General features: G+C 43.0%; 1 protein-coding gene across 2 annotated transcripts in view; it reads left to right on the plus strand.

Annotated features, from left to right (window-relative positions):
• The window catches only part of pparda (peroxisome proliferator-activated receptor delta a), a 39,701-nt gene extending 25,882 nt beyond the window's left edge, over window positions 1–13,819 (plus strand). For both annotated transcript variants that reach the window (XM_036559453.1, XM_036559452.1), the window contains exons 3-8: window positions 1,454–1,599; window positions 2,326–2,464; window positions 2,609–2,814; window positions 4,329–4,535; window positions 4,702–4,945; window positions 6,570–13,819. In XM_036559453.1, the coding sequence (XP_036415346.1) occupies window positions 1,454–1,599; window positions 2,326–2,464; window positions 2,609–2,814; window positions 4,329–4,535; window positions 4,702–4,945; window positions 6,570–6,817 (1,190 nt within the window). In that variant the 3' untranslated portion in view covers window positions 6,818–13,819. The remainder of the gene's footprint in view (window positions 1–1,453; window positions 1,600–2,325; window positions 2,465–2,608; window positions 2,815–4,328; window positions 4,536–4,701; window positions 4,946–6,569) is intronic.
• Window positions 13,820–16,706: the final 2,887 nt, after the last annotated feature.

Raw genomic sequence — 16,706 nt, forward strand, 5'->3', positions numbered from 1 at the left:
TGCTAAAAACACAGCACAGATTTATGCTGGTTTAGTGCTGATCGGGTTCTGGTGTGGCTGGTCACCCCAGCATGGTCATGCTGGTTGACCAGCATACCAGCATCCAAAACCCAACATATACTGGTTTTCTCTACCCTAGAGCTACACAATACTAATGCTAGCTAACACATTTTCATTTCATGCTGATCTAAGCTGGTTTATGCTTGTGGTCATGATGGTTGACCAGCATCCAAAACACAACACACAACACGCTGTTGCAGCCATGCAGGTCTATACTGGTTCTTCTAGCCGAGCTAACAGTAGCGCTAATGCTAATGCTAGTTGGTGCAGTGTTAGGAGGTAAGTGTGACCCAGTGGCAGCAATGCAGAGGGGTCCATTAATAACTCTTATTTATTATTTAAATGTAATTACACGTCTTAACCACTTTGCATTGTGCCACACATTTCGGTTCGGTCAAATGGAGTCGAGGCAGCGTCTCCTTTCTTACCTCAACAAAAAAATGCAGTCATAACTGACATATTTTCAGTTAGTAAGTCGAACAGCTTTCCTGGCTTCAGCCCAGTGAGGTTTCAGTCAGGTGTCAGCTAGAAATGATTGTTTGTCTTCCTTCTCCTGTTACAGTGAGGAGAGGCCTTTCCTGTCCTCCAGAATAGCACAGCGTGTGTGTGTGAGTGTGAAATGCTCACCAGTGAAAATATATACACATATCTCCAAGTGTGTGAGACGTAAACAGAGTCAGTCAGAGTGGTTTGGTGTGAAATGGTTGATTGTAGAGATTATTTTACAGTGGTGCTGATAGGAACCAGGGGTCGCCATGACTACAAAACAAATACAGACATTTTATTTACTATCCAGAACCACCAGTGAACCTACACGAGTCTTCTGAGTTTATATGGAATGTTGATGATGGAAATAGTGGAAAATCTGAAATAATAAGTTTTCTTTGGGGACTATTTTGCCTCACAGCGCCCTGCATGTATCCCTCCACCATGAATGGAGTTTAAGTTCTCTAAACTATCATAAAACAGTGTCTCAGTCATCAGGCAGTGAATTCATAACCATTTCATGTAGGAACTTTCTGTGAGGGAGCTTTTAGAGGTGGACGTCTGGTTCCTATCACCACCACTGTGAACAGTTCTGACTCGGTAAGTTATCTAGAACAGAGCGTTTCACACCAAACCACTCTGAACCACTCTGAACTGCTCTGTTTACATCCTTAAGCTCTGCTTTGATTTGAGTTACTTGAGTCTTTGAATTGTGTTTTCTCCTCTAAATGGATTTAACATTAAAGCAGACCTGCTCAGAGAAACACTGCTGTTTTAATGTAAACCTGCACCTTTAAAATAAGTCGTACTGCTTTCTCCATAATGGTTGTATATTTTGGGGTAGATATGCATTAACAGTGATGATGTAATGATGTCCTGTGTGTGTGTGTGTGTGTGTGTGTGTTAGACGTGTCTCAGACGTCTCCTTCGTCCCTTTCGGAGCAGCTCATGTTGGGTCGAGATGAAGCTGCTGGGATAAACGTGGAATGCCGGATTTGTGGAGACAGAGCTTCAGGATTTCATTATGGAGTGCATGCATGTGAAGGCTGCAAGGTGAGAGCTCCATCACCATCATCACCACTATCATCACTAAAATGATCATGTCTCCTGTCACCATCATCACCATCAACACCACCACCATCACCATCCCATCATCATTGCATCACTATTGTCATGTCACCATCAACACCACCATCATCATCCCTGTTGTCACATCACCATCATCCTCATCACCACCATCATGACATTCATTACTATAATCAGCATGACCATAATTTCCATCATCTCTATCATCACATCAACACCATCACCATCTAATCATCATTCCCATCATCAACACCAGCATCATCACTGTAGTCACTGTCACCATCATCACCACCACCATCATATCATCCCTATCATCTCTAGTACCATCACCACTAACATCACCATGATAATAATAATCTGTATTTATATTGCACTTTTTGTGCTGGTGGCAACTCAGATTGCTTTACAGACAGTGATGAAGCTTAACAGTAATAGGAGAAACTATGAGTATTCATTTAAAATCAAACGAGACAATAAAACATAAAATAAAAAAAATGTTTCTTAAAAGTGTGTTCATTACCTTTATTACCTTTATCTTTACCTTTACCATTTTTGTCGACACAATCACCATTAATCTCATAATCATAATGACTACAATAACCATAATTACTATCACTATCATCAAATCATCCCCATCACCATCATTATCATCATCACCATCATATCTCAGCTGTAACGTGTCTGTTTTTTCAGGGTTTTTTCCGGCGGACGGTGCGAATGAAGCTGGAGTATGAGAAGTGCGAGCGGAGCTGTAAGATTCAGAAGAAGAACCGTAATAAGTGCCAGTATTGTCGCTTCCAGAAGTGCATGATGCTGGGCATGTCTCACGACGGTGAGCAGCTCCTGCAGGATCATTCAAATGTTATTTATTCTGGAGTTGTTTGGAGCTGCTGGCTGTACTAGATGGATCTTGATGGTTCTCTCTCCCTGTCTGTCTGTCTGTCTGTCTGTCTGTATCTGTGTCGGTCTGTCTCAGCGATCCGGTATGGCCGTATGCCGGAGGCTGAGAAACGGAAGCTGGTGGCCGGATTGCTGGCCGGTGAGACCACGGGCTCTCAGACCTCGGGCAGCTCCAACCTCAAAACACTCGCGAAGCGCGTCAACACCGCCTACCTGAAGAACCTTAACATGACCAAGAAAAAGGCTCGCAGCATCCTGACTGGCAGGACCACTTCCAGCCCGGTACAATCACAGTCACAAACACGATCACAGTCACAACCGGAATCACAAACAGAATCACAACCAGCATCACAATCGGAATCACAATTACACTCCCAATCACAACCAGGATCACAACCAGCTTCACAGTCACATTCCCAATCACAACCAGGATCACAATCAAAATCACAATTACACTCCTAATCACAACCAGCATCACAGTCACACTCCCAATCACAACCAGGATCACAACCAGCATCACAATCAAAATCACAGTTACACTCCTAATCACAACCAGCATCACAGTCACACTCCCAATCACAACCGGGATTACAATCAGCATCACAATCAGAATCATAATTACACTACTAATCTCAACCAGGATCATAATCAGCATCATAATGAACATCATAGTCACATTCCCAATCACAACCAGCATCACAATTACACTCCTAATCACAACCAGCATCACAATCAAAATCACAATTGTACTCCTAATCACAACCAGCATCACAGTCACATTCCCAATCACAACCAGGATCACAACCAGCATCGCAATCACGCTCCCAATCACAACCAGGATCACAACCAGCATCGCAGTCACGCTCCCAATCACAACCAGGATCACAACGAGCATCACAATCACACTCCCAATTACACTCCCAGTCACAACCAGGATCACAACCAGCATCACAATCACACTCCCAATTACACTCCTAATCACAACCGGCATCACAATCATAATCAAAGTCACATTCCCAATCTCAACATGCATCATCAGAATCACAATCACACTCCCAATGTCAACATACATCATAATCACAGTCACACTCCCATCTCAACCAGCATCACCATCAGAATCACAATCACACTCCCATCTCAACCAGCATCACCGTCAGAATCACAATCACGCTCCCATCTCAACCAGCATCACCATCAGAATCACAATCACACTCCCATCTCAACCAGCATCACCGTCAGAATCACAATCACGCTCCCATCTTAACCAGCATCACCATCAGAATCACAATCACGCTCCCATCTTAACCAGCATCACCGTCAGAATCACAATCACGCTCCCATCTTAACCAGCATCACCATCAGAATCACAATCACACTCCCATCTTAACCAGCATCACCATCAGAATCACAATCACACTCCTGTCTCAACCAGCATCACCATCAGAATCACAATCACGCTCCCATCTCAACCAGCATCACCATCAGAATCACAATCACACTCCCGTCTCAACCAGCATCACCATCAGAATCACAATCACGCTCCCATCTCAACCAGCATCACCATCAGAATCACAGTCACACTCCTGTCTCAACCAGCATCACCATCAGAATCATAGTCACAATAAGCATGATGATCACCCACTCTCTCTCTCTCCCTCTCTCTCCCTCTCACTCCCTCTCTCTCCCTCTCACTCCCTCTCACTCCCTCTCTCTCTCTCTCTCTCTCTCTCACTCCCTCTCTCTCTCTCTCTCTCTCTCTCTCCGTCTTTCTCTCTCTCACTCCCTCTCTCTGGTAGCCGTTCGTGATCCATGATATGGACTCGCTGTGGCAGGCTGAGAACGGCCTGGTGTGGAACCAGCTGGTGAACGGAGCTCCGCCCCATAAGGAGATTGGAGTGCATGTGTTCTATCGGTGTCAGTGCACCACAGTGGAGACGGTCCGGGAACTCACCGAATTCTCCAAAAGCATCCCGGGATTCGTCGACCTCTACCTCAATGACCAGGTAGACACCTCAGTACTTGGTAGTTACATTAGCCTCTCAGATTCAATGCAAATAAGCATATATATATACTTTAAATTTGACTTCCAGCCAAAACTGAATAAATCAAAAAGACCCTTCAGCATGTTGTTGAGGTGTGTGAAGGTGCAGTTCTCCTCTGCTCCTGTAGGTGACGCTGTTGAAGTACGGGGTGCATGAGGCGATCTTTGCCATGCTGCCGTCTCTGATGAACAAGGACGGGCTGCTGGTGGCTAACGGCCGCGGCTTCGTCACGCGGGAGTTCCTGCGGAGTTTGAGGAAACCCTTCAGCGACATCATGGAGCCGAAGTTCGAGTTTGCCGTGAAGTTTAACGCGCTGGAGCTGGACGACAGTGACCTCGCACTGTTCGTCGCTGCCATCATCCTCTGTGGAGGTACGAAAGCACACCAGAGTCAACCTCCTTCACCACATCACGCTTAGGCTGTTAACTGTTCTGTTTCGCCTGAAATGGCGTACCCAAAGTAAAAGGGGGTCTAGAAGAGTGTAGAATAAAGGAGAGTCAAAGTGTGAAATAAAGGGGGTCCTGGGGGGGGTTGGGGACCCCCTGCATGTCTCAAAATCAAAGTTCTGGGGGGTCCCTGAAGATAAACTTATGACGTTATGCTGTCCGTTAGAGAAAAACTTTTTTTTGGATTTTGGCTAATTTTGCTAATTGGTGGGGTCTAAATTCAGACAGACACTGTGGGATTTTAGAAATCTTGTTCTTTGGTGACTCACACTGTAGTTTGAATCGTCCATCGTGTTCGGACAAAGCTACGATTTTTAAACTCATACTGTATGAAAAGGCTTCGTCCGACTGAACGTGACGCGACATGGGATTCAGCCGTCAACAAACCGCTACAGCGCTGGAGCACTAAAACTAAAGAATCAAAGTGTCTTGGCTTAATCTATAGATATACATACCAAGATGCTGCGTTGTCTGTTGTTCTCTATGTGAGGCGATACGTCTGCGCGTCCGCCTTGTTGGAGAGGTCAAGATCCGCTTGTGAACAGATTCACTTGTACTGAGAGACGAAGAGTCTCAGGATTAAATCAGCCACAACTTCCTTATTACTCAACCGATTTTCACCAAATCTGTTTAGTTATAATCCTCAGACACAGATTAATCCAGGCTGCACGGATCTGCTCTCGGTAGCTTTTATTACTGTAATAACTGATCGTGATAATTAGCCAGTAGCTAGGACAGTATTCAGTCTGCACCTGACATTAAAAACCGAGTTTAGCGCGAGAAACACAATCAGACACATCAGCAAATCCATCAATGAGTGAATCACTTCTAATCTTAATACACATAAAATAAAATAAACCCTGAAACACAGAAGGATGAAGCTAAAGTTGTCTTTCTATTCGCCATCTTCTTGTTCGAGTTTTCCCGTTCCACCTTAAATGGTGCAGCTTCAGGCACCAGAAAGTAACAGCTGCACCATTTAAGGTGGAATGGGAAAATTTGAACAAGAAGCTGGCAAATAAGAAGCTAACTTCAGGTTTGTGTAAGAAGGTGCTAATGTTAATCTATTATGGATACCTACATGGATTAAGGAGTCCTATAACTTACCGCTACAAAGCTTTAACCATCACTGTAAAGAAATACCTACTGCATAAAGTTAAGATCCTGAATAGACTATTAAATGAAATGAGCTTAATATAAAACCAGAGGAAAAACAATCACATCAACAGGTTCTCTGTGCTTCACCAACCACACGGCCATATCTACACAAACATCACACAGACAATACACATCACACAGACATATATATATAATCCTATCCCACTTTCTGGGTGTGATATTCCTGAAACAGTTGATTTTGGACAGTATCTTTCTTAAACTGCCGCTCTGTAATGGTACTGAATGCAGTCCAGCAGCGATGTTGACCGCCCTACAATGGCAGTGCCGTTGACGTGCCTGGCTGGACCCAACGCGGCATCTAGGTCTGTATATCTATGGCTGAATCTGTTGAACTGTCGCTTCATTCCTGTTCCTGTGTGTTCCTGTGCAGACCGGCCCGGCCTGATGAACGTGAGGCAGGTGGAGGAGATCCAGGACAACATCCTGCAGGCTCTGAACCAGCACCTTCAGACCACACACCCCGACAACACCTACATCTTCCCCAAACTGCTGCAGAAGATGGCCGACCTGCGGCAGCTGGTGACCGAAAACGCACAGCTGGTCCAAACCATCAAAAAGACGGAGTCGGAGACGTCCCTGCACCCCCTGCTCCAGGAGATCTACAGAGACATGTACTGACGGCCTGACGCTCAGACGGACTCGAACTGAAGAGACCGAGAGCCAAACTGTATCACGACGCTGACCTGCAGCCGGACAGACGTTGAAACCCCGAAACCAAGATTTCTATTTTCTCTTTTGGATGAAAGTTACTATTTTTGTAAGATGTTTGTACTCTGAACTCTGAGTGGAGGGCGGCCCACTCTGAGCCTTTCTCCACAGCCTTTACGCATCTATGCATCTCTTAGCGTGAGAGATCGTTCTCTGCAAGTGCTTAGAGCTACCTTAGCTTAGCTTAGCTTAGCATAACTTAGCTTAGCATAACTTAGCTTAGCTGATGTTATTTTTACTTAGCTTCGCAAATCACAGCTTACACTCTGTAAATAAAGGTGCCGCAAAGGGTCAGTGCTGGGAAAGAACCTCTAAAGCTCCCTAAAGAACTGTGCTTGTAAAAGAAGATGTGTGAAGAACCTTTTAAAGGTGTAAAGAACCTGGTTCTCTACCAGTTTAAGGGTTCTTTCCAGAACCTTTACATTTTTTATTTTAATAAACTTCTTCATCTCATTTATGCTGCAAAAAAATTCTAAACAAGTGGAAACATCTTAGCTGTAGTCAATACGTCTAATATTCCTCATTAAGAGATTGTTGTAGGCATATTATAAGATTTTGTATAAGATTGGTTTTAAGTAATTTTAGCTATTAACAGTGTTTCATTCCATTGACAGATAATTTTACTTGTTTCAAATATTATTTCTTGAAATTAGCAAAATTATAAGTAAAATTCTCTTAATTGAATAAAACACATTTACTAGAAAAAATGACTTAAAACAAGTAAACAATGTCCAGAAACAGGTTAAATAATCTCATAATATTCTTACAATAATCTTATAGTGAGAAATATTAGATATATTGACTAGATTTATGATGTTTTCACTTGTTTAGATATAATCTTTGCAGTATACAAAAACAGTTCTCTTAAGAACCATCCATTTAAAGGTTCTTTAAGGAGCCAAAAATGGTTCTGCTGTGGCGTCATGCGAAGAACCCTTTCTGGCAGGTTTATTGAGAAGACTGTAGCTGCTCTTCCTCCCTCAGGCCGCGGGTCGTGGACCAGCTTATCGTCATACAGCTATGCTAACACTCACAATCTTTAGCAGATCTGAAGAGTTTAGCTTAGCGCTGCGTTCTCTGGTGAACGAGGCAGTTTGATCAGTAACAAAGGAAACGTTCTGGATAACAGAGCACTGTGAGAACATAAAGCAATAATGACGACAGAAACTTCACAGCTTTAGCTGTTTTAGCTCTGCTAGACAGCGTAGCCTCTGTAGCTAACGGTGTAGCCTACAGCCTTAACGTAGCTAGCAGTGCTAAAACAGCTGAAGCGTCCCCAGCTAACAATGCGGCATGATAATCATTCCTGTTCTCGTGCTGCTCTCAGCAGAAAACACACATGCGGCCCCTCACGCTGCGCTAGCTTGTGGCGCTCAGGTCCAGTGTGGAGTGCTGAACGACGCAGGAACTTCCTCTTTGCCAAAATACATTTGATGGACAGATTGTTACAACTTAATAACCTCAGACTGTTTTTTTGTTTGTGTTTTTGCTGTTAAGGCCGTCGCACACCGGACGCATCACGCAGCGTCACTCAGCAGAGCGCTGCTGTAGAACACCAGCAGGGGAGACGATAAGCGCCAGGTTTTACACTCTACTCATAAATTAAAAGGAATAAATCATTCAGCATCACTCATCACCCTCAGCATCAGGTTTCTACCTCTACACAGACTGGCTGTTATCGAGCTCTGAAAGGCTAGGCTAGTAACGCTAGCTGAGGTAACCTAGCGTTAGCATCTGTCTGTTTGTCTGAAAGACTGACTGCCGTCCTCGGTATGAATTTATAGCCACCACTGAGGCTCTCTGTGGTCTCAGTATGGCTTTCGTTTAATGTACACTGCAAAAATGGTGTCTTGTCAAGTAAAACTATCTTAAATATAGTCGATAAAGCTAATATTTCTCCTGTTGAGATTGTTGTAAACTTAAAAAGATCATTTACCTAATTTCTAATTTTACATTTTATACTTGTTTTAAGTCATTTTATTAAGTAAAATTATCTCACTATATTGAGATAATATAAAACTGGAGTAGTAGAGGGGCATACCAAGAGACGGAGTCGACTAAGCAAGCACAAATCCAAAACCGGCGAAACAGAGTCACGTGGGAGTCAGAGGCATCATGGGAATTGGAGTTCTGTTTGGCTCGGGAGCCGAAGGGAGGCGTGACAACAACCATCTCAAAATGTGAAATAAGATCGTTTCACTTGACAAGATACCATTTTTTGCACTAGTGGCTAAACACTGTGTGATGCACTGAGAAGCCGAACAGAGCTCGGAGTCGCGCCGCGCCGGTGTGTGAGTCTCCGTTAAAATCAATGGTTTTGAGTTTTTGGACGATGCGGCGCGTCTGGTGTGCGAAGCCTGTGGTGTTCTGAGCGAGTGGGCGATAAAGCTGTGAAGAGAATCACAGGGTCCTGATCTGGTTATGATTACTGAACAGTTTATTGAAGATTATTTTTTATTCTTTATCAGTTATTTGTGTCTCATTAGCCAAAACTTTGTTTATTAATACAAACTGATTCTGTTTTTTTATCCACAATGAAGTCAGATCGGTTATGATTGGCTTGATGTAAGTGGGACGTTATTGATCTGATGTACAGCTGCCCAACGTGGACAGAGCAGAGATTATTTTGTCGGCCTTTGTATCCCAGCGGCGTGGCTGAGGACAGTTATGACAAAAATCACAGTTTTTCAGACTGCAGGAAGGTCTGTGATTGGTTACAGCCGTAGATATACGTATCAGAGACCTGGACAGTGATGTGAAACCACTTGGCTGCTATAGATGTGATGTAAACATGGTCCCTGGAAGCTGCATATCTAATGAAAATGCCCAATTTAAGAGTCGAGACGTTTCCTGTGGTATTATCCATGTAGGAGTTTTATTTTGTGTAAAAAAGCTGAGATTACTGACGTTAGCTTGCATGTATTGTCTAGCTTTATGTGCATTTAGCAAAGCTAGCTAGCCCAATTTCAGCTACCTTAAAACTAAAAGTTAGCGAAAGCAATTTTACCTAACGGATTAAAGCTGGTTGACCTAACTAAGCTATTTATTCCACAAAGTTCAGTTAAACGAGTGTGTTATTATCTAAAGTTAGCTTGTGGATGTTGTAGCTTCATTTTTAGCAGAGTGAGCTTAAAGCTAACTTAACTAAAGTTAACAATTTTAGCAACCAAGCAAAACTACAAGTTAGCAAACGCTTAACTTAGATAAGTTAGCCAGTTTACCGAGCTCAGTACAGCTATCAAACTCAACTAGCTGACCAGATTATCTCATTGTCCTGTTTTTGTATTGATTATTATGTCCATTAATTTTATATCTATAATTTTTCCTTTTATTTTTGTGCTATTATTATTATTTTTTTTCTCTTTTATTTCTATGGGTGTAAACACCTTGATAAACCGAAATAAATGTATTAATAATGATAATAATAATAATGATGATAATAATAAGAATTTGCTACATTAGGCTGTTTATTTCAGTTCAGTTTAGCAAGTAAGTAAAAACTCTCGATCGCTTACACAAACTATTATTATATATGAATATTTTAAAGAAAAAACCTTGAAAACAATCAGTGAAAGTCAGTATGAGGCTGATGGGGAGCACTTACATTCAGGGAGTATGTGCTGCTGGATAGCTTCAGTAGAGCGCCCTCTGGAGGCTAATCTAGGTCTCTAATATGTATATGTGTGGTTAAAGCACATGACAGAGTTGTGTGAGATGTGCTGGAACAGTTACTGCTGAGTTACGATGGACACGGTTGTTTCTGTTGCTAAAAGCAAAATGCTAACAGAACGCACCACGTTTTGCCATAAATGCTGCTCCTGCATTATTTTCTATTGCAGATGCCAAATCCTGTGCTAACGGTTAAAGTGATGTGCTGTGCAGCGCTAACTCTCCGAGTACCGCACCACCCATTAAAGTGATATTTGTGCGGAAACCTTCTGAGTTTAAAGCCGATTCACAGCACGCCCGATTTATTTGGACGAACAAACAGATTTTTAACGTAGCGGGACTTTTACACCGAATCCGACCATATATTTTCTTTAACCTCTGTATTATTATAGTCATTGTGCTGCAGGTCGTATAAACTCTTGTGCTCTGCTACAAACATAATGAGTTCTGCCACCATCTTGATTTGTTTGGGCTGCGTCCACATAGTGCAGAAAAGCAGCGTCGCAGTCTGTTGGTTTCGGACTCGATGTGAAAGGCGGGATTAATATACATGTTCGCTTTCATAACTTGATGTTTTTTCGTCCATAAAAATCGAACAGTGTGAATAGGCCTTCACCCTGAGTGTAGTCGATCAGCCAAGACATGTTTGGTGTCTGAAGGTTGTTTGTTTATGCCGGGATCAGACGACAAAAATTCAGCCTAACTTTGACACGATTTTGTCGCAGCCAACAAATTCCCAGCGTCGACCCCAGTAAGAGCGTCGGGAACGATGAACGGGTCCTTTATTGTGACATCATCACAGTGATGTGGCATCTGGGACGCCCCGTGAAAAGTCCAGCATGTCAGAATTGTTCATTTCCTGCCTCATCTAACGTCTCCTTCGACGTGCTCCTCGTCATTAACCAATAACTGCTGTTTTAGCTTTAAGGTGGAACAACGAAACAGGAAAGGTTCTTTGAGCTGTGGCAGCAGAACCCCTGCCTTTCTGCCGTCTCCTCGAGGGAGAACCATGACCGAGTCATAAAAGATAAACGTTAAAAAGAGAAACAGCGTTTATAGAGACTGTTATATGTAGAGAGAGACCAGAGAACCTGGTAGCTCTGTTTATGTAATGTTCTTGATATGGTAACACGTTCGTTAGCGGTTCTCTCTGAAGGACAGATGACCCACACTGTCCTCTTCTGACACCCAGAGACGGCTCCACATTCACTTTCATCTTCTTTTTCTCTTCAGAACAAAAAACCACTTCTTGACCTGCCTCGCCGACAACCTATGAACTCACGCAAGAGCCTGAACGATGGTTGTTTGGCGTCTTGTTGTGCTGCCAGTCTCTCGACCAAGACACGGCACCAAATCATGGCACTACGATTGCCTAATTTGACCATCCGGTGAGACAAAAATACCGTGTAGTCTGATCCCATCTCAAAATGAGAAATACTGTACTGTTTACTAGATTTACGATAATTTCATTGGACTAGTCACCATTTATTGCAGTGCGTTTGCCTGCACGATGCTAAAAGGCCTCTGTTAGCTACATTAGCCTCGTAGCTCCAGAGCTAAAACTAAAGAAGTGAACTTGTCTTGACTGATTGACTACATTTGGAGTGAAGGGGGGGGGTCTTTTTGCCAAACTATCGCTTTAATCCCGCTGCAGTGTAAGTGGTGTGATGCTGAGATGCTGTAAATCAGGCCGCAGATCTACAGTAATAACGTCTGAATGTTTCTTTTTGCTGAAATGAACATTTCAAAGCTAATTCTTTAAGCGGCTGGTGTTCAGCGCCGCTGCTGTCGCTGTGATTCAAACCTCAGAACCGTTTTCTGGAACTTTCTTTCATTTAGTTTCTGTTTGTCAGACATTTAAATGACGGTGCTGCTAAACTGTTTTTGTCCTTTGTTCTGAAGCTGACTCTTCCTCAGCCGGAGGCGGGCCGATGAGCTGTTGCTGTTGCCACGGTTACCGTCTCCGTGATTACAGTGCGGCTGTAGCTCATGTAATTCACTGTCATGTCCATGTAATGTAACAGTTATTAATGTTTTTGCCATATTTAAGTGATGAATACAGTCTGCTATGCAACACCAGAGCACAGAACAATCATACTGTATATATATACACTCACTGACCGCTTTATTAGGAACACCTGAACACCTGCTCGTTCGTGCAGTTGTCTAATCAGCCAGTCATGCAGCAGCAGTGCAGTGCATTAAATGATATGGGCAGCATATTTTCAGGTGATGTTCACATCAGCCGTCAGAATGTGGAAAAATGTCAGTGATTCTGACTGTGTCCACTGTTGCCCAGACAGGCTGGTCTGAGTGTTTCTGTAACTGTTGATCTCCTGAGATTTTCACACTCAGCGTCTCTAGAGTTACTCAGAATGGAGCAGTAAAGAAAAACATCCAGTGAGCAGCAGCTCCACCGATGGAAACGCATTGTTGATGAGAGAGGTCAGTGGAGAATGGACAGGCTGGTATGAGCGGACAGAAAGACTACGGTCACTCAGATGATCACTCTGTACGATTGTGGCAATCAGAAAAGCATCTCATAACGAACAACACGTCAAGCCTTGAGGTGGATGGGCTACAACAGCAGAAGAACCATGTCAGGTTCCACTTCTGTCAGCCAAGAACAAAAAGCTGAGGCTTCCTGGACAGCTGAAGATGGAAAAACGCAGCCTGGTCTGATGAATCTGGATCTGGATGGGACACGCAGATGGTGGAGTCAAAATTTGGCACCAACAGCATGAATCCATGGACCCAACCTGCCTTGTGTCAGCAGTCCAGGCTGGTGGAGGTGGTGTAATGGGGTGGGGAATGTTTTATCGGCCCGTTAACACTGATCAATCATCGTTTGAATGCCAAAGCCTGTTTGAGTGTTGTTGCTGACCATGGCCACAGTTTCCTATATTCTAATGGCTACTTTTAGCACAAAGCGAATGACGACTCACGAACCTTACAGTGTTCCTCAGTGGCCTCAAAGAAATGTTTCCGACATCCTGTGGAACCCATGCCATGAAGAATTGAGGCTGTTTCAGAGTAAAGGGTATCAGTGTAGTGTTCCTAATAAAGTGCTCGCTGAGTGTATATATGTATCTACAGACACACGTATCTGCACATATATCCACATATCAGTTTAATCAATATCAGAATCTTTCCGTTCACGTTTCAGTCCGTGTTCAGTAAGTTAGGGCCTGTTTGAAAAGTTTTACTTGTATGTGAATATGTTGAATAAATGATGTAATCTAATGCACGTCTTTCTTTAACTGTAGTCATTTTTGACCGTGTGCTCTGAACACCTACACTTAAAACAGTTCTTATAATACCGGAAAAAAGGCTCTTGGATGTGTAACAATACCAAAACACTCTAGTGGTGCTTTATGTAACCATTAAAACCAATTTATTCAAAGAACCACATACAACAGATCTTATGTTGTAGCATTCACATGGTTCTTTGAGTGTTTAAGGTTCTATATACAGCCACTGCCTTTACTGAAGAACCCTCAAAGAACCATTTGTAAGGGTGTATGTACCTAAAGGGGAACCTATTTTCCAAAATTGTCTGCATAATTAAATGTCGTTCAGAGTGGTTTGGTGTGAAACGCTCTGTTCTGGAGAAACTGACAGTCAGAACTGTTCACAGTGGTGGTGATAGGAACCAGACGTCCACCTCTAAAAGCTCCCTCACAGAAAGTTCCTACATGAAATGGTTATGAATTCACTGCCTGATGACTGAGACACTGTTTTATGATAGTTTAGAGAACTTAAACTCCATTCATGGTGGAGGGATACATGCAGGGCGCTGTGAGGCAAAATAGTCCCCAAAGAAAACTTATTATTCCAGATTTTCCACTATTTTTCATCATCAACATTCCATATAAACTCAGAAGACTCGTGTAGGTTCACTGGTGCTTCTGGATAGAAAATAAAGTGTCTATATTTGTGTTGTAGTCATCCTGGTTCTCATAAATGAAGTAATGAGTAGTGAGAGTATTTTTACAGAAATCAGTCAGTAAAGTATCCCATCACAGTGTGAGGGCAGTAATGAGTCGTTTGTAATGGAGTGAGTTCTGTTTGTGAGTCACTGCCTCAACACTGGAAACCACTGTACTGGAGTCTGATGATCTGATGTGGTATCTACATCACTAGGGGGCAGCACTGTGCTACACAAAACATACAGCAACTCCTGAAACTGGTGAGTTGGGGTTCAGTTTATCAGTGTTTATGAGATCAAACACACTCACATACACACACACATACACACACACACACTCACATACACACACACACACACACACACACACACACACACACTCACACTCACATACACACACACATACACACACACACACTCACATACACACACACACACACACACACACACTCACACTCACACACACACACATACACACACACACGCACACTCACACACACTCGCATACACACACATACACACACACATGCGCATGCACACTCACACCTACGTGCACACGCACACACACACAAACACTACTACAATACTGTAATATTAAATATTAATTATAATTTAATAATTATATAATTAATATTTAATATATAGTAATAGTAATATAGTAATATTTAATATATAGTTTAGCGTAGTGTAATACAGTACAGTGCTGCCCTCTATTGCCTTAATCAGAACTACCACTAGCCTAACCCTTAATCCTGACCTTAACCCTTAACCCTTAACCCTCACCATAAAATTTAACGATTTACGTTGTGGGGGCCACAAGGATGTAAGGTCCCCACAGCCGGAGTCTATGAACAGGTTTTGGTCCCCAAAGTGTGGCGTAAATCTGGTCCACACACACACACACACACACACACACACACACACACACACACACACAGCCTGCTTCCTGCTGTTGGTACACACAAAGGTCATGACCCCTCCTCCATGCTGTGAATTTCCTCTCTGAGGGACGAACACTTTCTTAACACAGAACAATGAGAAACACATGACAGTGTGTGTGTGTGTGTGTGTGTGTGTGAGTGTGTGTGTGTGTGTGTGTGTGAGTGTGTGTGTGTGTGTGTGTTTTACATATGTAGTAGAACAGTGTGTACCCTGTGTGTGACCTTTGACCCCTGCTGCTGTTGGGCTCACATGGAGCAGATTTTCTCACACACACACCTTTTTAATAGTTCCCTTTAAAGTACACCCTTATAAATGGTTCTTTGAGGGTTCTTCAGTAAAGGCAGTGGCTGTATGTAGAACCATGAACACGCAAAGAACCATATGAATTCTGCAATACAACATCTGTTGTGTGTGGGTCTTGGTTTTAATGGTCCTATAAATGTGCACACACACACATACACACACACACACACACACACATACAGCATACGCCCTGCTGAAAACAGACCATTAGACCCATCAGGATTTAGACCTCATGACTTTAATAATGAGAATGTTAATTTGTTAAACTAGCGCTGAAATAATGGCAGCCTGTGTCAGTTTAATCCTCCTAACTGCTGATCTAAAATGTCTTCTGTGAGGCTGTTCAGCCGCTGTAGGCCGTGATGTGATGTGCGCTAACGGGATTAGCGTTCAGATTAGCGCAGACTTTCCTCCTTAAATCTACAGACTGCAAACTGCACAGACATGTAGACCATGAAGAGCAGGACCTGTATGACCCGACTCTCCCCCCTGCGCATCTGCTTTACCTGGGTTTCAGGGGCTTTTAAACACTGTGTTAGCATAATCTGGCTAACGGCCGTGGTGAGTTTGCAGGGCTGACTGTGTGTTGTTGTTGTTGTTGTTGTGCCTTCAGTGTGAGTAATAGTTCAGCACAGACTCCCCAGTTTCCCCTCTGACCACCACGTCATGTTTGGGGTCTGACGTTAGCTTCTTTAGTTTTAGCTCTGGAGCTACGAGGCTAATGTAGCTAACTAATAATGGAAGCTTATACCCACTGATTAGCATGGTGCTAACTGCATGCCATAATCATCATTCCTGCCTCAAACTGTGTCATTTAGATGAAATGTAGATACTGGTATCCAGAAAAATGGACTAAAGTATGTTAGCATAGCTAAAACAGTCAGACTGATTTTATGTTCAGTTGCCAGATTTCCAATAGGAATTCCCAGCTTAGGAGATGTTTTCTTTGTTTATCTG

Source organism: Colossoma macropomum, unplaced genomic scaffold (genome assembly GCF_904425465.1).
Source record: "Colossoma macropomum unplaced genomic scaffold, Colossoma_macropomum, whole genome shotgun sequence".
NCBI lineage: Eukaryota > Metazoa > Chordata > Actinopteri > Characiformes > Serrasalmidae > Colossoma > Colossoma macropomum.